General features: G+C 33.6%; 3 protein-coding genes and 1 non-coding gene across 5 annotated transcripts; 1 reads left to right on the top strand and 3 right to left on the bottom strand.

Annotated features, from left to right (window-relative positions):
• Positions 1-1505: 1505 nt before the first annotated feature.
• Positions 1506-3070, bottom strand: LOC129289887 (myb-related protein 306-like). Its single transcript, XM_054926647.1, has 3 exons — positions 2721-3070; positions 2484-2613; positions 1506-2399 (listed from the first exon to the last, which is right to left on the bottom strand). The coding sequence occupies exons 1-3, from the start codon at positions 2851-2853 to the stop codon at positions 1706-1708; spliced, it is 957 nt and encodes a 318-aa protein (XP_054782622.1). The 5' UTR covers positions 2854-3070; the 3' UTR covers positions 1506-1705.
• A 5257-nt stretch (positions 3071-8327) lies between these two features.
• Positions 8328-10366, top strand: LOC129320741 (60S ribosomal protein L34). The gene is made up of 4 exons (XM_054966323.1): positions 8328-8532; positions 8780-8859; positions 9940-10049; positions 10138-10366. The coding sequence occupies exons 1-4, from the start codon at positions 8454-8456 to the stop codon at positions 10229-10231; spliced, it is 363 nt and encodes a 120-aa protein (XP_054822298.1). The 5' UTR covers positions 8328-8453; the 3' UTR covers positions 10232-10366.
• A 2657-nt stretch (positions 10367-13023) lies between these two features.
• TRNAL-CAG (transfer RNA leucine (anticodon CAG)) lies at positions 13024-13104 on the bottom strand. The gene has a single exon. It is a non-coding gene; the product is annotated as a tRNA-Leu (tRNA).
• Positions 13105-13850: 746 nt separating this feature from the next.
• LOC129296062 (putative NAC domain-containing protein 94) lies at positions 13851-16046 on the bottom strand. 2 transcript variants are annotated; one of them, XM_054934664.1, is made up of 3 exons: positions 15820-16046; positions 15371-15638; positions 13851-15185 (listed from the first exon to the last, which is right to left on the bottom strand). In XM_054934664.1, exons 2-3 carry the CDS (start codon positions 15552-15554, stop codon positions 14200-14202), a joined length of 1170 nt encoding a protein of 389 aa, XP_054790639.1. In that variant the 5' UTR covers positions 15555-15638; positions 15820-16046; the 3' UTR covers positions 13851-14199. The 2 variants fall into 2 exon arrangements, with proteins under 2 accessions (XP_054790639.1, XP_054790645.1); XM_054934670.1 differs by having other exon boundaries at positions 15371-15649.
• Positions 16047-23307: the final 7261 nt, after the last annotated feature.

The raw sequence follows: 23307 nt of genomic DNA on the forward strand, positions 1-23307 counted from the left end.
ATAAAAAACATACTTCACAAAAATGTCCTATAAAGGAAGGGGCAGTATTTCTTTCTGAACTATAACAGATAAAAAACTTTGTTAATTTGTTACGCTATCTGCAAATTAACCGCAATTTGGGTGTATGGGTGTCATTCAATTTATTTATTTTTGTGCTTGTTTACTGCTTAGCAAACATTTATTGAGTCAATCAAGTTAGGTTCTTCGTCAGTATCGCTCTGATATATTCAATTGTGCATAGCCACGACTCAGCGAGTTTCTATTTCATTTAATTTTCATCTTAATTAATAATCATAGCATGATTTTCTATGAATTTTTCTTCTACTCGTTTACGCTATCTCCCTTTATTATATTGGTCAAAACCTTCGTCGGAGGGAAAGTGTTATATATATATATATATATATATATATTGTCATTCTTATTTGAATATTCGTAAAATATTTTTCATTCATTCTCACTTACTTCTTCTCAATATAAATAAATTTAGAAAATCAAAGTTGTTCGATTTTTTTCCCCAAAAAAAAAAAATGCCAGTTCCATCCTCTTCGATTTTAGTCCAACATGTATACCTGCTGTTTAATTCACAGCAGCTCATTGTCATTTCCATTTTCTTTCTCACACGCTCTTGCCAACCAAGCGCCCCTTCGAAAATTATTCTTAAAAAGTGCAGCCTCCAATTCCCCAATAAATCATTGGATCAAATAATTAAACAATGGGAGCTTCAAAAACCAAAAGGTCAAGTTTTCTGCGTGCCCTGAATCGATCAGCACGTCAAGTTTTGGTTATTGTCTGTGGTTTACACTTCTAGCTAGTGAGACGAAATTCCCAAATCTACTCATTACATATTTTTAAATTTTTGTGATATGCTTTTAACTAAATGTTTATCTGCTCACTAATCATTAATCAATCACCACGACCAATCTAATTAGTTTAATTTCTAGCATGTTCCTTCGTTTGGATTCCAATTTTGCTGTCCAAAGGAACTTTAATAAAACCTAATTTTGCCCGAATTGTTGTTTGACTACTTTTCATGATCAATTTGTAAAACAGAAAGTACACCCAAAAAAAAAAAAAAAACACACGACTTTTTGAAACAAAAATCAGAGTTTCTTTTGGGCTTTTGGCAAGTCTTAATAATTAGTTCAGTCTCGTAAATGTAACGTGCAAACACTAATTTCTTGAAATTCCCTAGCAGAATGTAATATAGTGGTGGAAATAAGTACTATTTTCGTTTTTAATTGTAGGAGAAACTATTACTTTTTAATTATATTTTTATATAAATAAAATTACCTGTTTCAATAAGTATTTATTACATATTTTTTAAAACATTTCTCATAATTTACATTAACAGAAAATAATTGATCCATAGTTATGAAGGCATTTTAATTCAATTGTTTTATTTCAGACATAGTTATCATGGTTAATCAAATTTCTTCAATAAATATTTATTACACATTTCCTGCCAATTCCATCCTCTTTGAGTATATATAAAAAGGGAGGGAATATTTAAAAACATATAATGTCATTAGTTACTTCTACGAGTCAATAAATTAAACACAGATAGAATGTATAATAATAATAATAAGGGCGAAATTTACACAGAGGCACCAAAAAGCTTTAAATGAGAAGAAATCAGGCTTGATAAGGCTTAAGTCAAGGCTAGAAGTGAGAAAAATGAACTTCCAGAGTCAGAAATGGAACCAAGCTAGAAAAAATGGACGCCTGCATGGTCACCTGATGAGATCGTAGTAGCATCATCGAGAAGCCACTTCTCAAGCAAATGAAAGGGCATTTCTGCGCCTGCACAATCCGGCTTGCTGTCCAGAGTAGCCTCGGGAGAAAAATCAGAATTCGAAGAGCAATCCAAAGACTCAAAGCCGAACAAGGAGTCAAAACTAGTGTCAGATAATTGAACTGTACTGTTTCCCTTCGATGCACTTGTTGCAATTCCTTCGCTAGAAGCAGTATCGTTGCCTGAACCTGAGGCTGAAGCAGCTAGGTTATTTATAGAACTTTGTGTGATTGCAGAGCTTATTGTGGTCGCCGTTGGTGGATTTTTCATCCACCCTTTCAACAAACGAGCTATGTTATCGGCACTTGAGGCATAGCTCAAGCCCTGGGATGCTGGCTTAGAGGGATTTGATTCGGATAAGCAAGAAGGTGTTTCATGATCCGGAGATAGAGCCTCGCTGAGAGCTCTCTTGGCCATGTGGATGTCTGTTTGAAGTCTTCTCTCCCACTGGCCTCGTGGCATTGATCGTGAGGCTGATGATCCGTCCCTAGAGTTGCCCTGACCACCTGGTTGCAATTTTTTCAGCTTCTTTTTCAAATGGGTATTCCAATAGTTTTTTATGTCATTGTCGGTTCTCTGTGGAAGGTACGAAGCTATGGCCGCCCATCTGCGCAACAAACCATGAACGCCACTTAATATCCAAACGGAACCTTGTTAAGTTAAACACTCCACGAATCAAGTAGTTAATTACCTGTTGCCCAAAAGAGCTTGAAGATGGATTATCATCTTCTCCTCTTGGTCAGTGAAGTTACCACGTTTAATTCCTGGCTTCAGGTAATTAGTCCATCTAAGTCTACAACTCTTACTGCATCGTGACAGCCCTGAAAAATCCCCCAGCAAATTAAGTCAAGCAATGCCCGAAAAAGAGAACCCAAAAGGAGGAATCACGGCACGTAGAGATGAGGGAATGTAATAATAATATATGAACCTGTATTAGTAGGCACAGCCCTCCAATTGCCAGGGCCGTGTTCCTGGATATAAGAGACCAAAACGATATCTTCTTCGGGAGTCCAAGGTCCTTTCTTGACCCCTTCTTTATCACAACACGGTGGTCTCCCCATCTCGGCTTGTTTCTTCGCTGCAACTTATATAATCTCCGTGCGTTTCCCACTCTGTACTTTGGTGGAGAGAGCAAGCTTTGGATGCCAAGAGAAATGGGTGGTGATGAGCATATATAGAAGGGGCGTGAGTGATGAAGGTGGAGGGTGTTACGCTGACTTGAAGGAGTAAAAATAGGAAAGGAAGGGCCAAAGAGTCAAAAGTTGACAGCAAGAGCATTTACTGGAGGAGCAAGCTGGGGAATAGGCAAAGTCAGCCTGTGAAGACCCTCTTGTGCACCTCAAAACCGCGTCGCATTCAATGTGGCTGCACTGCTTTTAAACTCCCTAAAACTCCACCACCCCATTAATGTGCAGGCATTAAAAGCCGACTCCGGCCGGCTTGCAAGCTCTCTCCCTTATCTCTTCATCATATTAATACTATAGATAGATGGCATTGCATTATTGACAGTGACTGTAGCAGCCTTTATAAATTGGTTATCATCATCTTCTTTGTAGGTAGAAAGTCTAACTTGTTCGATTTGGTGCATAGCCAATCCAAGAGAAAACTGCCCCAGTATGCCCTCCTCACTAATGCATGGATGGCGATTGTGGACAATTATTGAAGCGAGGCAAGGAAGCAATGCCACCTCGCATGCCTCTCCTATCCATAACAACTCATAATAAATTACCATGAATGACATTTGGAGCTTGGAAGACAGCAAGACCCACCCAGTTCTCTTTGAATTGGTCAAAGAGAAGTATCATAATAATGGTTTTATTTTTTTTGCCCAAAAGAGACGTAATTGGTGTTGATAGAATTAATTCTTTTTACCCGGTCTCCGCTAATTATAGGAACTACTTAAGGAGTTTACTCTGATTTTAAATATAAAATATGTTTTTTTTTTGGCATTACTGTGTAGAATTTAAATGAGATCAGTTATAGCCATTGATGAAGCTTCAGGCTATTCTTTCCAACTTGTTTGCCGTAACTGTGCTGTGGGAAAAAGAGTTGTGCTTGGGACGTACCAAGTTGTGAAGGTTGACTTTGTAAATAGTTAGGTGTGGATCGCCATCTCTCTCTTAGGCGTCTGGAATACCATCATCCTTCTTACAAGGTTTTGTTTGGTTTAAGGGGAATAGAGAGGAGGGCATATAAACAAGGAGCCAGAACTGGAGAGGAGCAATCCCCATCCCCCGATAACCCTTAACTATAGTTAAAAATATGGATCAGGTTGCATTAGCTAGTTAAAAACATGGAGTATATTTCTGTTGCAGATGATATGAGGATATATAAGAAAGAATCAATAATTGATCTTAAAGTTTGAATATGGATTTGGATGGTAATATTATGTTTTAGGACTGCTAATGATGTGTAGAATAGATGTTGTGGATTGTGATACTGCCATACCGCTAAATCATGGCCCGTGATGGGCAATTGGGCAAGGCTCGTCTATACATTTCGTGGGTGATCGATACAAGGTGATGGATACTTCTTATTGTTGTGATGTATTTTGAGTCGCACGAGTATGTGAACTCTAAGTTGCATGGATGTTGTTGTGATATACTAGTAGATTAAAACAGAAAACTACACAATGTTGTGAATTTTAAATTGTATATATTATTTAAATTTTTCTATGCAACTAAATTTTTAAATACATAAGGTTTTATTTAAGTTATAAGTACTTCTACCATTCATGTTAATTTTAATTGATGATGTACTCTTATCATTCTAGTTATTATGTGTGTTCTCTATCAATCTTAGCTTACATAGGCTCTTTTATTGTGGAATTGCTTCATTTCCAAGGTTAAGGATTAATTCAAGGAGATGAACTCCAATTGCTTGATTTGGGTTGTTGTCACTGTTTTGTTTATAAAGGTTGATGTCATTGTTTTATTTTATTTTTTTAATACAATTACCTATTATTCATGTGTCAAATTGCTGAAGCCATATTGACAGTAGAGTTGATAATATAAGTTGAACCGACAGACTTAACTCACCAACTCACAAAAAAATGGTGGGTTAGATTGGAGAAAAAAAGTTCATTTATATGCGGGACAGTTTTGACTCACATTATATAACTAGAATTCAAAATGAGCTTACTCACAGATTGGCAAGTTAGCTCGCATTTTTTTTTTAACTTTTCAATCTTACTTAAAAATAATTTGCTTTTCCACGTGTGCATTGAGCCTGGGGAAGGAATTTTTATTCCAAAAAAGAATATACATATATGGTAGTAAAATATCTGAAAACAAATTGATAAAAAGCTTATTGCGTTATCTTTGGTTTTATGCTTCAAATCCAATATCTTATTGGATCATCATTATTTTCCCCCTGATCATCTAATTCATTACAAAATTTATCTTCCATCCCTTTTTTAGTGATAATCTGGGCATTTCATCAAGGGTTGTTATGGAACTTAATGTACTATTGATTTTTCCATTGCAAAGTTTATCTTTAAGCTTTGGATTTAAATTCAAGCTTTTATTATGTTTGTTTGTGATGAAGTATATATTTATTTTGAATCGTATTAATGTATTTTAAATTTTCATTGTGTTTTCTTAATGATTTAGAAAGACTTTTTATTATTATTTGGATAATTATTTTTAGAGAAAAAATTTAATTTTATATGATAAAAAATAATAAAAAGAGATGAATTTATAATTTTCAAAATAAAAACTATAAAAAATATGTTTTACTAGTAGCTTAACAAAAATACAATATACCAAGATGTGGGTTATGTTAGATTACAACTCACGGATTGACTCATATTATCAACTCTAATTAAGGGTGAAGCAATTTCAATAAATATTTAACACAGCTATATATTTTTTTTAACAAAAACACAGCTATATATTCAAAATTCAAATTTAAGACTATTATCCTTTATCAATTGAGCATGTGCTCATGGTTACATCACTGTTTTATTTGTTTTTACATGTGCTCTTCTCTTTTATATTTTGATATTTTTCATTGATTGATTCATCTCTCTCTCTTTTTCCTTCATTATTTTTAGCAGAAAATACTCATCCAATCATCAATCAATATATATTAACAAATCGTGTAGGAGGACTATGACTGGTTAGCTCTTATTCAACCTAATTGGTCAATTTACTTTGGTCTTAATTTAATTCTCTTATGCAACTCAACTTATTCTTGTGCCATTTCTTCTATCTTCCGTTTTTTCATCAATCCTCCTATTGATTCTCATTTCAAGCGAGAGCATTTATTTCAAACATCTATCCAGCTTCATTTACACCATGCCTTATTCCTAACGATTCTTCCAATAATCCTTCATTTGGCTCCCTCTATTTTTTTGATTTATTCCCCTTGAAAATCTTCAAGGAGGTGTCCAAGATGATGCCGTTCACATTTGCCTTTTTTCCAAGAATGTTTTATTTCAAAACCATCCATCAACATTCTCTTTTTCCACATGTGTTTTATTTTAAAAATTGTTTGGCAGGTTTTGTTATCATTGAACGAGCTTTGTTCGACTAGTTTAGGAAATAATGAAATCAAGTCGAAGAGTTGTAAAATCTTATTGAAAGTCACAATTGATCGATTCTGCTACATCAGATGAAGAGCATAAGAACCCAGTTGTAAAATAGAAAGTATGATTTTTGTTTTGATAGCTTTTTCTTGCTCAACTTGCACAAATTGAAAAAATTGTGGCTTTCAAATTTACATTTTGTGTTTCTTCTTTCTTTTAAATTTGAAATCTTCCATTAAAATATGAGTACGAAAACCACCTAATAATATTCAATTACTAAAAATTGAAACTTGAAAACCATACTCCCATTATAACTCTATTAGATTTGTCTTTGTTTATATTATTACTCATCCTCTTTCTTGTAAAGATAATCATTATAACAAACTCATTAAATTTAATTATTTCATATTCCATTCACTCATTTTCCATCACTCCATTGATGAACATTTATGGTCAACTATGTAAAATATGTAAAATACTAATTTCAAACTTGACAATAAAAATTAAATCTCAATCACTTTGAATATTGAGAAAGATTAAATTCTAAGTATTCAAATTATCAATCATCTCATTGAAACCTACAAAACTATTTTTCTAATACCAATTTTAATGTTTAACAGTAAAAATTAAATCTCAATCATTTCAAATATTGGAAAAGATTAAATTCTAAATATTTAAATTCTCAATCATCTTATTGGAACCTGCAAAATCATTTTTCTAATAATCTACTATTGAATTAGTATATGTTTTTATTTTAATTTCTCCAATCACTCCTAGTACCAAAATATCAATTCCCAACAAAAGTCTCTCATTATAGTATTTATTTAGAAATTGAATCCATTTAAGATTGATCCCCTTAAAAGTTGTGTGTTTGTAGGTGGTTGACAAAGAAGCCTTTGATAAACCTTAGCTTCTGTCAAGTAATTCATTTTACAAATATCAAGATAAAAAAGTTTTCTCTAACTTACTCTTCGAGTGAACGACAATAGTAAACAAAAGAGAATATGATCAAAGGAAAAACCTACATTGTTATGCTTTGGCCTTCCAACTTCTTATTTTCATAAAGATATAATTAATTTTTGGACAAACTTTTATTCATATATGGCATTTTATTTTGCAATTTATTTTACCCCTAAAAGCAGGACCACCAACCCATAGCATGTGACCACCACAAACAGAACCCATATTTTTCTTAAAGAATCTCCTAATTGTTTTAGAGTAACTAGAAAGAGATTCTATAACTAGAAACAATTCAATTCAGATGTATGATACTTATCCAAAAGCTTTTCAACTAAATCATATATGATGGAATCATCAAAGATTTAACCTTTTTAAACTCTCTCTGTAACTTATTATAAGCTTGAGAAACAAAGAGAAGATGTATGCATATAAAATATTTAAGAAGGAAAATGATTGAATAGAAGAACTCTTTAAAATTTAACAATCTCAAATGTGTTAATATTGATATCCATGATAATTGTTTTAAATCTCTTAAATCCAACCCGTGCAATGCATGGGAAATTGTCTTGTTTTACTGAAAACCCAAACTTCAAAAATATAATATGATTTTTTTGACCAATCCTCTCATGCCAAGTTGACTAAGGTTCCAGAGTAGCTAATGAGCCATCATTTTACTTTTGTATAATTTTTTGATACTTTTTTACTCTTATATTTTAATAATATAAATTGCTTGGCTAGGTGAATAGTTTAAAAAATAAAATATTTGAATTTTAAGTTCATTAAATTTTATTATTATAATCATAAAAATCATATTTTAATTATCTTTATTTTCACTAAAAACATTGCGATTGCTGAAAAAAGATATCATATTCCTATTTGAATTAAAATAATCTTTTTACTCCATTATTAAAAAAAAAAAAGTTATTCCTGCTTGGAAGTTGGATCGCCAACACCGCGGACTAGTTGGGCTTGAGCCGAATGGATAAAATTTGGTGCGGCCCAATCAACTATGACAACATTAAGGTGGGATTCTCAGAGCCATTCAATTTAGGGTTTGCCTTCCCTGTCAAAGGACTGCATTTAACACTTCCGGCGCACATCCTCAATCCCATTTGCTTTCTACACTATTCCAAGCTCCTTCTAAACAGAGTAGTGATCACTGAAAATTGAAAAATGGTTCAGAGGCTCACGTATCGTAAGCGTCACAGCTACGCCACTAAATCCAATCAGCACAGGGTCGTCAAAACCCCTGGTACGAACTACTTCTCCACCTTCTTTGGCTTTACCGTTTTGTACAATTTTGTACAATGCTTTTTGGCCCGGGTCTTCCGATTATTATTTCAATCCTTTCAGTTTCTTTATCAATGCTTCTGTGTTTCTTATGCACATCATTTGTACCAATGCTTGCGTTGTCAAGCGGTCACGACTCTTGATTCGTTGGATTGTATTTTTGACAATATATGCTGTTTGGTTCTTTAACTCCTGATGATTTTTTTCAGGTGGCAAGTTGGTGTATCAGACTACAAAGAAGAGGGCGAGTGGACCAAAGTGCCCTGTTACTGGGAAGAGGATCCAAGGGGTATTGATTCCTTCTGAATTTCATGAACATTTGCTGCTTTTGTAGTTAATTTGGCCCATGGAGTTCGATAATATGCTTTGAACTAACAGAAAGTAGAGTGAACATTACATTGTCGAGAATGCAATTTGTTTTTTAGGCTTTGCTGTTGATGATTGCTGGAGAACAAAATAAATTGTTCACCCTTTCGATAAAGCGTCTAAAATAGAGATGCTCCTTAGATAGGATTGATTATAGAAGTATTATGCTTGTGAAGAAGCCAGAGCTTGATAAAAATATCTGATATCCTCCTATTCAGGAACTGCATGTTCTTCCTATGAAAGGAAAAAAATCTATCCGCTGCATTTTGATTTTTCTTGAGTTCTGATGTTCCCTTCCCCTCCCTGTATGCTGTCTTTGTGCTGGATATCTGTTCTTGCCTTCTAAATTTTCTTTCATTCAGATGGTCTGTCTTAAGTTGTCAGTTTATCTCTGGCATGTGTTGATGTTTAATGAGTGAGAGTCATACCCTGGGGTTCCTCAAATTCAGTGAGGCCAAAAGGAAAGGATATGGTGTGGAAGGAATGTGGCCAGTGCCCTCTACATGTGGTACACCTGCTGAACCGAAGACTGGTGATGATTATTGGTTGTTGTTACAACTGAAACTGCATCATGGCTTTTATTGTTTTAGGGATCATGAGTGATGACACTACTTGGCCACTTAAGCTATAAGAGACTAACTATTGATGATGTGACGAATGCATGTGATAAGAAGTATGTTGTCCGATGGTTAAGCATCATGCTTTCATTTATCCCCTCCCCCCTTCTTCCTTATCTAGCTTGAAATTGTTGTTCCCCTCCCCATTCTTCATGTTAGCTACCTTACATTCTATTTGTCATTGTTTCTTTATATTCTAAAGTATTCTCTTCACTGTTTACTCCACCATTATCCATCGAGCATCATTGCATCGTCTCAGACTGAGTTACCATGTAAACTATATTGAAGATCTTAAACCAAGTTTCCTGTTCTCCTTGCCTGCCTTTCCTTCTTTCCCTTTGAGCTATCTTTTGTCGTGATTTTTCTGGTCTAAATTTAATCTGCAGATTCCACACCTGCGACCTGCTGAATACAAGAGGTCTAGATTGTCTAGGAACCGCCGGACAGTTAATCGGGCTTATGGAGGTGTATTATCTGGAGGTGCTGTTAGAGAAAGGTATGCTGCTAATAAAATGATTATCCAATACTTGATTAAATTTCTCTGGAGCAAAGTAATTGAGTAGGGTTATGTAATCTCTGTATAGGATAATCCGGGCTTTCTTGGTTGAAGAGCAAAAGATTGTGAAAAAGGTATTGAAGATCCAGAAGGCAAAAGAAAAGCTAGCATCAAGGAGTTAAATCGGTTGGTTGATGGGGTCATCGCTGAAAACAAAGCCTTTTGTTAAAATATGTAGTTGAGAAATTTTGACTTCGGATGTTGTCAATTGTGAATGTGGAACTTAATTTGGATTTATATCGTGTGTTTGCGTGTTTTATCGTGTTTTATAGTTTATTTGTTGGTATACATTACGACTGTTGCCATGCATTTTGGAGTTGTCTACGAGCGACTGTTGGCTGTTTGTTTCTTATGAGCAAAGCCTATATCAATGGCTTGGAATAGTTCTCACAAGTCATAATGTCCCACTCGTTTGTTGTCGGGGCTTGCAATAGTTAGTTCAATCGTTGTTCGGTTAATGACCCTTTAACTAGGTAAAGGAAAATCAGTTTTAATTCGGTTGGAGGTTGCCGAGCACTCCAGCTTATGGATTTTAATTACGAGTGCTAGAATTAAGCAAAAATTATGAACAAACAACATGCGCGATGTTATAGCATCCAATAAGTCTCCCGACAGTAGCAACAGAAGGTTCGCCAGAAATGTGGCCGGATAAGCAAGACCAGGGTCTATGGTCAGGCATGCGTGGGTGATTGGCATTGGCTTCTTTGTGAATTGGAGGGTGACTTACATTGCTATATCCAAGTGTCATCGTTCTGAGCCAAGCGTAAAGTCTAGACTCTAGACGTCAAGGGATAGGAGTCAATCATTTTTTAATTATAAAGAGCGATGGGTATCTAGAAAACGAATAGTACAGGTTTCATTAACTGCTAAAACAGGGTTTCAAGAAAAAATGTGCGTCCATTTGCGATAGCCAGCTTTTTTGGTGAATTTTGGTGTGTTGACAATCCGACCTTGGTGTTTTAATTTTGTTAGACTTGAGCAATTAAAGAAGTGATAATTAAAAATCAATTCATGAGAAGAATAATCGTCCCTGAAGTATCGTAATGATTATCTGTAACTATTGGACTGGTGTTGCACCACAGTATCATTAAATCTCTGAGCTCCATTAGTTGGCTCATTGCCATCGTTAATAAATGTTGAGGTGAAGAGCCCAAAACTTCTATCTTTTAAAGGTGTGTGTGAATTAACAAGAATTTAGATTTGGATTAATTTTTTTATTGGATAAATCAAGAAATTATAAATCCATTGTTTTTATTTTCTTTATAATTTTAAATTTTTTCTACACTTTAGTGATTTGAATATCTAATAAATCTAAATCTCTCATTCTCTTCATATTTTCATTATGAATTCTATACGATTCTCATATCTTTTCTAATTATAACTCATTGTTTCTTATCAATTGAAAAATAAAAATAAACTTATTATTTTTAATTTTTTGCTTTCATTTTGAATTTTACTCATCTCTCCTATTCATTTAAAATTTTTTAAACAAAAAAATTTAAATAGAGAAATTTAAAATGTGAAATTTAAAATACAAAATTTTAAATTTTAAATTTAAATCCGTCAATCTAAACATTATCTAAGCATAACCGTCCACCCATTTGATTTGTCAGTGTGTGATGATGGAAGTTGATTCTTGTTTTATTTTCTTCCGTTTTAGAATAACGATCGCAGTTGCTTTACCCTCTATTTGGATGGGAAAAAAAATTGAGAAGAAAGAAAATGAAAGGAAAGAAAATGAAGAGAAGAGAAATTTGAAAAAAAAAAATTATCACTCCTCCTGTTTAGATGGACAAAAAAAAAATAGAAAGGAAAGAAAATGAACAGATATCATAATAACTATAATACCTTTATATTAAAATATATCATATTTCATGTAATTATATTTTTGAAAATAAATTGAAACCAAAAATTATATTAAAATTAACATAATCAAATTAATTTAAAGTCAAATTATTTATTGAAAATGTATTTTTATATTATATTTTAAAATCAAATAATTAAAATTAAATTAATATAATTCTGGACACTTGATGTAGCCAATGGCTAAATTATTTAATTAATTAGTTAAATTAATATAATTTATATCTATAAAATTTAAAAATTATAAAACAAACTGTTTAATTAAAATTAAATTAATATAATAAAGTAATATCTGAGAGTCAGAGCACAGAATAAATAAGAGAGAGAGGATAGACAATGAAAAAAAGTTTTTTCTCAAAATCTCTTCATTTTTTGAAAGAAAAATTGAAAAAAAAAAAAACTGTGGGTCTCACACCTTATTTTTTTCTCACTTTCTTTCCTTTCAATTTTTATTCCCTGTCCAAACAGGAAATAATTTGTTTTCTCTTTTTTTTTCTTTCCTTCCATGTTTTCTTTCCAACCAAATAGAGTATTAGAGGCAAAATTCTATTCGCATGGTTAGTCTTGGTAAAATCATCCCAGCGCTAGTTTTTGTTTTTTGGTCACAACGATTGTTTTTTTTTTTTTTCCTGCCGTGGTTATTTTACCGACGCCTCCTCAAGTGCAGACTGCAGACATTATTAGCTGAAGAGCGTGCTGCGTTGGCTCTGTTTTGAAGCCTTTTTTCTCGTTTCTTTTGTTTTGGTTGTGTTACATCTTTTTAGAACCCGCGGTTTCATTTACTACAAGCACGTTCCTTTGCTAGCAATTACCCAAAAAAAAAAAAAAGACATTCTCCAATTTCATATTTTTATTACATCTTAAGAGAAAACATGCGAGTGTTCCTGATCGAAGACTGGTCACGGGTATCTGCTTCGTCAACCCAACCTGACTACCATTGTCTAATGTCTATCACGGCTTAAGAGGTGGTGGCCATTGGCTGGTCCATATATTCTGCCAACAAAGGGCGTGACGTCCAGATCCAATAATTGATTTGGAGGGGGAAAAAATTTGTCAAGAATGGGATTCGAACCCATGCCCTTTCGGACCAGTACCTGAAACTGGCGCCTTAGACCAACTCGGCCATCTTGACGAGGATGCAATGTCCCGCAGGTAAATTATATATATTATATATTTTGCAAATGGCACTCCAGATCTAATAAAAAATTAATGGTGCAGCTTTCCACATGTATGTTGCTTTTGATTCTAATTAGTCAAAATCAAACCTTCTGTACATCTCCAAGCTCCCTTGCTTCCCTGTTTCTAATTAATCATAATCAGCCTTCCCTCGCCTTCGCTTTCCTCACACCTCTTCTCAATTTGCGCTTTCCTCTGCTCTCCCTCATCGCGTACGCGATAATTACTAGATAATGACCCTCTGAAAACGTCATGTTTCTTGTAATTTCGCGCAAAATACAAATGTATTCGGTATATAACTATATACTACTGTTATATCCCTTCATTCAAAATTAATGTGATATGCATTGAATTTTACAGTGGAAGCTACAACTTCTCTTACATGAATCAATAACTTAGCAAGACCCTGCTTGCTATCCTTTTCTTTTTGGTAATTAGCATTAAATTTTTTTCAGAACCTTCTCCTTTTATTTCTTGATTACTCTCGTCTTATTAAGCAGGACTCGACCTTCTCCCGTGACAGTTTTCTGTTTATTATTTTCTCGACGGCCGATAAGACATGCAAGTATTATAACATGATGAGATAAACTAATCGGACAGGCAAGGATGTTCATGATCACGCGCAGATTGAAAAAGATGGAAATTAAAGGAGTACCGACATATTAGAAAAAAGGACTTGAATTTCACCAGAAAAAAGGACTTGAAAAGAATTTATCAGATGTCAATGTCATGCATGAGACATCAAATATTTTACATGGTATAACCCACCAAGCATCTGATCATATATGAGGGGGGAACAATTAAAGCTAAAAAGCAAGCGACCCTGGTCTTTAAAATCTGTGGTTATTTTCCGCGTTCCGTGGTGGTAGTGGCGTTTAATAAAAAATGGAAAAAGAAAGTATTAACAACCCGGTACATTTACGAGTGAAATCAGAACCTGATGGTAATGATTTTACTGATAAATGTACTAATTCGTCAGGAAATAACTAGTAGTGACTGTAATAATCAAGCATATTGCTTTGTCCACCTGGAAGGAACACGCGCGGTTGATTTAAATGCAGCATCTATTTGTAGACATGTCGCTGGGACAAGGTGGTGATTCCCATGGCAGAATAGGCTTCCAAGCATCGTTCGAAACTGGAGGCAAGCTGAAGGGAAACCCAATGGCTTCTGCTACTGTTGAGGTAGTCATGCTTAGTCCTTGTACGTCGTGATGAGGCGTGCTCACTACTGAGACGCCGCTAAACATAATATTGTTTGGCCCTTCGAAGCCTATATAGGCACAAGGGCCTGATGATTCGAACGTGGAGAACATAAAGGTGTCCGCTACGTCGGCGTTCGAGACCGGGATTTGGGCGGCCTTGTTGGAGACCACTGTGTTGCTAGCATTGATAAGAAAATCTGAAGCCGGGTAATTGGCACTAGATACCTGCTCGTATAATTCTTGCCTGTTTCCTCCTCCGTAGTGCCTCATGCCTGATGCTGATCCTATTTCTGTCGTGCAAGACATGTTCTCTGAAATCAAGTGATTGCGGCTTGCACTCTGAGCGAGCATATCAGACACCATGCTCTCCGGCAACTGAGCCATCCATGTGTGAGACAGAGCTTTCTGTGCCATGGACATGGAGTTTTTCTTGAATATCCTACAAATCGCCCATGAATCCTGGAGAAAGACACGCATCGATAAGCATGGTTTAGAGAAAAATACGAAGAAGTTGAGGAGAATACGTGCCTGTGGAGAGAGGGTTTTGTCAAAGGGCTTCTTGGGCGGAGGAGGTGAATCTGGGGAAGAAGGGAGGCGAAACTCATGCATCATCCAATCAGTCTTGACGCCTTTGGCGGCTCTGCCTCTGTAGAACACGAGAGATTTCTTCAAGCCGATGCACTTGCCTTCTGACGAGTATATAGGCCTGTCTGTTCCGGTGGCTTTCCAAAATCCAGCTCTCGTCACTCTATTTGGTCGCGGGCTGTTTCTGTATTTCCGATCCCTTGGACAGTAGAAATACCACTCTTTCTCCCCAGTGCTCGCCACAAGCTCTTCCAGAAATGACAAAAAGAGACGAAAATCGTGTCAAAGCTTTAGCCAATAATGAAAAAAAGTGGCCATTCGGGGTGTTAAGTGTTGTTACACGCACGCACGCACGCACGCACTGACTTATATGTAAGTGCTTATATGAGAGAAAATATCAATGTCAGTGTCTGTCTTGATTAAGAGTTCTCACTTGGAAGATCCCAAGGATCGTATTTGTAAATATCCACTTGCTTGATAAGCTCAATAGGGAGAGATTTCTGCTGAATCTTTCTTCTGAGGTAAAAATCAACAAGCTCCTCGTCCGTGGGGTGAAACCTAAAACCGGGCAACATGGTATCGTCGTTCATCTTATCCATCTCAGTCGTCTCCTCCATCACCCTCTTTTTTGTCTCAGTCTTGCACTCTGAATCGATCTCTTGTTCAGGAGACTTCAAACTATTTTAAAACCTCGCTGGCCTCTGTAAGAGAACTGACGGTAATAAGTAAAATTAAATTCATCACACCTTATATATATGAAACCCAAATAGTATCTAGTGAATAGAAAATCTTGGAAAACCACACCAGACTCACGAATTTTCTAGTCTCAGAATCATAATTAATGGAAAGCTGTTAAGCAGCTTCGAATTGCATGGAACTCACCGTGTGTACTAAATTTGCTTAGACCAAAGCCATATATCATGCGTCCCGAGGAGGGGTCTGCTCTTCCGAAGCTCGAGCCGTTGATTCAGGAGGACTCGACTGTTTGGACGAAAATCGCGATGACTTTGGTGGTGAGAACATGAGAATTAAGAAGCTGTGCTTTTAGCCCCTCAATGAACAGTTACGTAAGAACTAAGAAATCGATCGCTAAGTCAAGGGAAGTAAACCCTTTGAATTTGAATGGAGCTCTCACCACCCCACGTTGTGCTCAATATATGTGTTTTGTAAGACGCCAAAATTAGGCTCAGAAGAGACTGCAGAATCAGTAGTCTTGTGGGGGGTTTTTTGAAGTATCCCGATTATTTATGATTCTGCTCTTTGCCTTCACACTTGCTGATGACGATGAACATCTGCTTTTATCTTCAACAAGTCAACGACAATCACAAGATGACAAGGCAAGCTTCCAACGTATTCGTTATTTTATTGTTCACCCGAATTAAAAAATTTCATGCTGCATTTATCCCCCTCTCTCTCTATAGTCGATTTAATAAGCTTAAAGCAGCATTCAAAAATCCTCCGGTGGGCCCTTTAATTTAGTGAATATTTATAATGGAGAGAATTACATATGAATCCTAGCTGAAATAAATTATTATTACTAATTTACTTATAAATCCTGTCTGCTTGTTAAATATTAAAATTTCACATGTACTATATTTAAGTTTTTTTTTATTTGAGATTTGATTGTAATTCTCCTTTTATAATATTCTAGTAATCCATGGATTCAAATTAATGCATTTCTTCCCTTCTATCCAAGCTCCTTGACAAACAAAGGACAAGGAACCTGTCATCAACATAGAAATTTTAAAATATCCCCAATTCCTTCTTAGAAACAGTGCGACGCGATGAGGAAAAATAATCATCAGCTTACTCTAACTTAGAAGCAAGAGTCGTTAGTTTAGATTGGTTTATTTGGATTTAACTTAAAATACTCAAATACGTAAGATTCACACTAAATTTTATAAATTCTCAACTAACTTATAAAGATTTCTAAGTATCTTTTTTTGATTTTTTAAGAAAATAACAAAAATTCATAAGTAATTGGCTTGCAATGTATAACCGACCCTCATAAATTCTTAACTAACATTATAAATAATTTTAAGTGTATTTTGTAAATTTTTCAAACAATGTATCAATACATTAACTACAAAAAATCATAAGTGATTGGTTTGCCATTTACAATTAATTCTTATAAATTCTTAACAAACATTACAAATAATCTCATGCGTATTTTCTTAATTTTTCAAATGGTTTATTTATATATTAATAGTAAAAAATTGAGATTCACAACTAACTCTAATAAATTTTCAATTGCTATTACAAATAATTTCAAATATATTTTGTTAATTTTTCAACTAATTATTAACATATTTTTAATTATAAGCAAGAATGATAGTTTGTTATTGAGATTTTAATAATTTAAAATCTGTAATTGATACTAATATTTTTATATAGTCCCTAATTATCATTTTCCCTAAATTCTACCAATCCATCTCTAGTACTAATTTGTTGTTGTAATATTTTTCAAGAGCATTTTTATCAGCTTAGTATTTCCGTTACATTTGTTTAAAATATTCATTTGCTTGTTTTTCTTAACTGGTAATAGAAAAACTACTTAATGGTCAAAAAATAGAAAAACTACTTAAGCCAAGCAATACTCTCAAGCCCAAACAATACGATAAATTGAGCTTCAGGGTTCAGAAATAAATGGCGAGCCATCGTCCATCAAGAATTGACTGGTTGACTCCATGATGAAACCCCTAATTGAACCAACGGTCAGTATTATTTTTCGATCAACGGCTCAGATGGCTCAATGGTTAGTGAATGAAACTATGCTGTTCTGATTATGATCACATTCCTATTCAGTAGCAAGGGCCAAGGGGGTCTTTCAGGCAGTCTATGACCTCAATTAGTTGGAGCCTGGTTTAATCTGGCTTATTCATAAACCGAAATAGGCCAGACTTAAAGCTTTTTACCGGTATTAATGGCCACACCTATTTGTTTAAAGATAGTATGTTTAAGTATTTATTTATTTATAAGAAAAATAACTTACAAAGCATCCTTTGATCATTTGAAAGAATTTTAGATGGAACTCAAAATGAAAAAGGAAGTGGATATGCAAAAAGATGTGAGGTGGCAATGAACTTTCAAAACATGTTTGGAATGCATACGAAAGTGAAGTATAATTTTTAATTAAAATATATATTTATAATATACAAATACCAAAATACCCTCCAACAAAAAAAATCCTTTCCACCCTAGAAGCATTCCCAGCCATCATGAACCACTTTTGGAGGGAAAAAAAATCATCATGTGAGAACCCATGAAACCATCATTTTACAAACAGAGCAACAAATCATAGATACTAACCAAATCAAGACAATAATCCATTATCTCTTCACTTCCATGAAAGCCCCAAATTAAAAATAAAATTCATTATCTCTACCTCTACCATTATCTCTTCCATGAACTAGCAAGCACGACAGTGACAATCAATTGATAATTAAAGCCTCTAATTGTAAACAATGATCTAGGCGCAATCAAGTGAGAAGGGAATCAAAGATAAAAATTCATGAAACTTTGAATTGGGGAACCAAGAAACTAGACCGGTAGGAGATAATGGAGGTGTTGGCAATAGTAACAGTGGAGTTGGGGGACTCCATGAAAGAGGTGGAGTGAGAGAGAGGGAGGGAGAGGGGCAGCGTCATTGACAATTGAGTAAGAGAGTGGGAGAGGGGCAGTGGTGATATTTGATGAGGCTGGACGAGAGATGGATGAGGGTGTAGAGAATGTAAGCAAGGAATGGACTAATGATATTGGAATCGGCGAGGTCAAGCTTAGAGCTCAATGACAAAAGTAATAGGGTCATAAGTGATGTTGGATCGTCGCCGTTGTTTTAGGAGAAGAGGGAGGAGTCCTGTCATTCATCAAGGCTTGTAACGTGACAAAAGAAATTAAGGGCATGTTTGGTTCAAAGGAGAGGGAAGGGGAAGATTTAATTATATCTTGTTTGCTTTTGTTATAAGGGAGGGGTTTTTAATGCTCTTTCATTTGATTTAGGAGGGGAGAGAAGGAATTAATTGATTTACTATTACACCCTTTCATATTGGTTGATTTATTTTTTTAATTGTTCTTTGCATAAATTAACTTTCCACCTTGATTTATTAAATTAAATTATAATTTTAAATGGGGTGTTTTATTAATATTTTTATATTAATTATTATATATAGAAATTAATTAAATATTTTTTATTATTAAGCAAATAAAACAAAGAACAAGAATAATTTTTCTTTTTTTCCTCTATTGGTAACCATCAGTTATGATTAATAGATGAGAGAGGATCAAATTTTTCAAATTTTAAATATCAGCACAATTCTCTCTTTATCCTTTTTCCTTTAGCAATATCTATGACACACTAGTTTCTCCTCAGAATTGTTGTTGTAAGAATTGGGATATATCTCCCATGAAAGCTCCTGCTCCTTCCTCCAATGTGAATGGAAGTCGTCATGTAAGAGCATCATCAAGATTTGGAGGGTAAGCTAGTAAAGAGGCAATATATGTGGAGAATGGCATGTAGTATCATTAAATAGTTAAGGTAAATTAGTCAAAAATTTTAAATCTCCTCTAAAAAACTCAAAATTGGAGGGGAGCAATGTAAAGGCCCTTCCCTGCAAAGTGTAACATCTTAAAAAAATTTAACCCTTAATTAGCTAAGTAAAAGTTTAATTTTAGAGCGAAGTCAGGTCGCTTGGGCATCAAAAAGTAAAAAAAATAAAGTGTAATGATTCTATGTCACATGCCGCAGCGCACAAGTCATCAAAACATGAAATGTGCTTCCCCATACCATGCACCATATTCAGTTTATCAAACATAAAGTCTAATATGAAAACTAGAGGACAAAAATAAATTTGAGCGATAAGGAAGGAGAAAACTAAGGGAGCTCTACTAGTGCTTAAAGGATTGAAGTATTGGGAGTGTTTTGGAGCTTCTCAACCCAAGAAGTAAGTTCCCTAAACTTAAATCTCTCTTGTGTCTTCTATTTTCTTAAATATGAAAGTTAGGGTTTGATAGAAATGATGATTTTCAGTCTATAGAGGCTATAGATCTAAACTCATTATCTTAAATAGAGTTAATGAGAGTTGTTTAGATTATTTCAACTTAAAATTTATGGCATTTTGAGTTTTGGTTGTCGAGGGATCATAAATACCCGAAATTGTCATAAATGAGAGTAGTTGTAGGTGTCTGATGGCCATTGATAGTGGCTTAATAATTCATCACCGATAATATGAGATAAAGGAAGCTAATAGACCCCGTAGGTACTCTTATGCATGAGGGAATTGAGTTGTGAGAGTTAAAAATATTGACTTATATATTGAAAAATTATCCTAAAAGAGATATTGATGATTAATATTATGATTAAATATAGAGTGATTATATTTGGCACCATTCAGGTTTTGTAAAAGCTTTAAAAGTGTATACTTGAGGGTTAAACCTTTAACTTTTCAAAGGTTTGAGAAAACCAAAAAAAATCTCTTTTGTACTTGTGTGTTAGTTGATTTATACATTGTAATTGAAGTGAGGGAAATTAATTGAAATGCAAGTATGGCATAAAATTTTTGAAAATTAAATATTATGAATTTGTGAAGTTCTATGAAATAATTTTTATAGAGTTCAGAGAATATTTATAAGTAGAGTTCAATGAAATGTTGTTTATGTGGAGTTCAATAATTTGTTATTATGTGTTTATGTGAATATTATGTGTAACATGAGTGCAATGATAATATTCAGCATACCTGTAAATTGAGTATTTTGCATGCTAAGGAATATCACCTTCTTATACATTGCATGATCATGAGACACGAGAGTTTGCTTAAGAAAATGAGTAGTGAGTTTAAAATCCACATAGTAAGGCTATCATTAGAGCTCAATAGTTTTCCTAGATTTATTTATATATATCATCCCACTTGTTTGACGAGAAACTATCCCGTTATGTAGTAAAAGACTTGAGCTTGCTTTAGTTTTCACCTGTTTGACAAGGAAGCTAGTTTAGGGAGAACAATATCTCACAGTGTGAGATTTGGCAAAAACCATAACCCACAAAGTGAATTAAGCAACCTTAGCTGGGTAGCTTCTCACACGTAATTAGCTAGGGTAGTCTCGTCACATAAATGATCTCCTTAGTTGAGGGCATAAAGAGGATATAAGAGATGTGTGATCATGAATATTATGATAAAAGGCCTCATGATTATATATATTGTGTCCTTTGAAATGAAATCATGTGATTAATCATTGTAATATCAAAAAAAAATTATTATCATGTTGTCATTTCATGAATTTATGCCATTGATAATGAGAAATTGATATGAGTATGACAATGGATTATCACTTGCATTTAAATTGATTGACATACATTTGTATAAGTTATATAGACCTTGGTTACTAAGTGATTGTATTCACCTCTCTCTTTTCAATATTATAAAAACTAGCTTATCGAGTCAAGATTGTGAGAAACAATTCGAGGCATAAGATTACTATCCTATTTGCAGGCCTTATTTTTATTTTGATTATCATGCATATACTTTACATGATATTGCAAACTAGGGGTGTACATGTTTCTGGCTTTCTTACACTATGAGATTGTTGAAGTAAATTGTGTATTTTAGGCCTTATGATGTATATGTATTAATTTTGAATTCTAAAAAAGGGCTAAAACACTAGTGCAAGTGAGAAATGAGTATGTCATGTGAATGATGACGATTAAATGAATGATTTATGAAATTGAGACTCCCTTTTTTATTTTTTGTGATTATAGGGTTGAGTATTGAAAATATATTAGATGTGTTAATAGTGTGACGTGGTGTATTGTACAGGTTCATTATAATCTATTCAGTGTGGTCTTGAGTATATTTTGGGTTTTTAGCACTTGATATGAAATTAGAACACTTAATATGTGTTTAAATTGTGAAAAGGAGTGAGTTAAGAAATCAGTGTTTAATTTTTGATTAAAAAATAATTTGATTATAAAACTAGTTTCATTAACTAGAGTTAGGAAAAAACTTTTTATAGATATTTAGATCACCTCAAATGAATGTTGGATGGAGAAATTGGACACGTCGGAAGTTTGCCCCCAAAGTAGTTTTGTGATAGTAAAGATGCTATCAAATTTATATAATGCGCTATGGTACATGTCATAAAGACATATGGGCTGTGGCGCATCATGCTATTTTTGTTGAAAAATTCCACTTCCTTTGCAAATGTTATAATATAAATTAGATTCCCATGCTTTCGTGAAGTTGTTGTACTCTAATTTTGGTAAATATGTATATAGTGGAATGTTTGAATTGTGAAAATTTAGAATCTCACTTTTGTAGAGTTTGCAAATTTAGTAATTTTTTTAGGTTATTTTCACAATTACCTTGAATTTTGAAGTTAAACGTGGATTAAGGGAGACCTTACACAAAACCCCCAATCAAATGCATCTTAAGGGTAAAGAGGGAAAACATGAAAGGAAGTGAGGTAGGAACTTGGCTCTTTAAGCTTATTTGCGAAACATAGTTCCCTCATATTTGATGGAACTAATTTTTCTAGAACTCAATGACAATTTATGGGTTTTGCTTCCATTTCTCTCTCCAATTTCTTGGTGTCAAATGAGGCACAAGTTCATATAATTTTTTCTCTCTCAAATTTATATTAGATATTTATAATTTATTTTTTAATTAAGTTCTTATAATTTGATCTGCTAGATTTATTCATCTTTGAAGTTCAAATCCTTAACTTTTCCTTCTAAAAATAAAATTAAGAACTTTTAAATTTTTATTAAAATATCACATAGTTTTAAAATTAATTATATAATTTTTATAACTCAAAACTTACATAATTAACTTATCATTTTCTAAGTAAGTTTATTACATATAAAATGTAGCTTTGCACTTGCTTCTATGGGGAACTTGTGTATTAAAAAAAATCTAATCACAATGCATGAGTGTGAGTCATGTCACTATCTTTATGAGATTTGTGAGTTAATATATCAAGGAGTTGAGATTTAAATTTGTATTAAATAATTTTTAAAAGTGTTTTTGTTTTGAGAAAGTAAATCATTCTTAATAATTTTAATTTTAAGGGATTAACATATATAATGGATTTGATTAAAATAAAATAATTATAGAAATTTAATTTTAAAATGATAAAAATTATAAGGAATAATGGATTAATTTTCTATTTATTTACATGTATATATATAATTTTTATACTTAACTTATTTATTTTATATTATAATTTAAATATGTATTAACTATGAGGGAGATTTTAATAAAGACCCCTTGTCACACTTATTTAAATTCAAATACCTTAAATTTTTAAAATTTTACTGCAATTTAGGGGTACTAATTTAATATTAAATTTTTGAGAAAAGTAAAAAAATTACCCTTAATT

This window comes from Prosopis cineraria, unplaced genomic scaffold, assembly GCF_029017545.1.
Source record: "Prosopis cineraria cultivar Desert tree isolate PC_DT_omini unplaced genomic scaffold, ASM2901754v1 PC1, whole genome shotgun sequence".
NCBI lineage: Eukaryota > Viridiplantae > Streptophyta > Magnoliopsida > Fabales > Fabaceae > Prosopis > Prosopis cineraria.

Excerpts from the sequence above, each read along its gene's own strand:
- LOC129296062 (XM_054934664.1), bottom strand. The coding sequence starts at position 15,554 with ATGGAGGAGACGACTGAGATGGATAAGATGAACGACGATACCATGTTG. Across the intron at positions 15,186-15,370 it reads CGATCCTTGGGATCTTCCAA|AGCTTGTGGCGAGCACTGGG; the intron begins GTGAGAACTCTT and ends CATTTCTGGAAG.
- LOC129289887 (XM_054926647.1), bottom strand. The coding sequence starts at position 2,853 with ATGGGGAGACCACCGTGTTGTGATAAAGAAGGGGTCAAGAAAGGACCT. Across the intron at positions 2,614-2,720 it reads GGCTGTGCCTACTAATACAG|GGCTGTCACGATGCAGTAAG; the intron begins GTTCATATATTA and ends GGGATTTTTCAG. Across the intron at positions 2,400-2,483 it reads CAAGCTCTTTTGGGCAACAG|ATGGGCGGCCATAGCTTCGT; the intron begins GTAATTAACTAC and ends TTTGTTGCGCAG.
- LOC129320741 (XM_054966323.1), top strand. The coding sequence starts at position 8,454 with ATGGTTCAGAGGCTCACGTATCGTAAGCGTCACAGCTACGCCACTAAA. Across the intron at positions 8,533-8,779 it reads CAGGGTCGTCAAAACCCCTG|GTGGCAAGTTGGTGTATCAG; the intron begins GTACGAACTACT and ends GATTTTTTTCAG. Across the intron at positions 8,860-9,939 it reads CTGGGAAGAGGATCCAAGGG|ATTCCACACCTGCGACCTGC; the intron begins GTATTGATTCCT and ends TTTAATCTGCAG.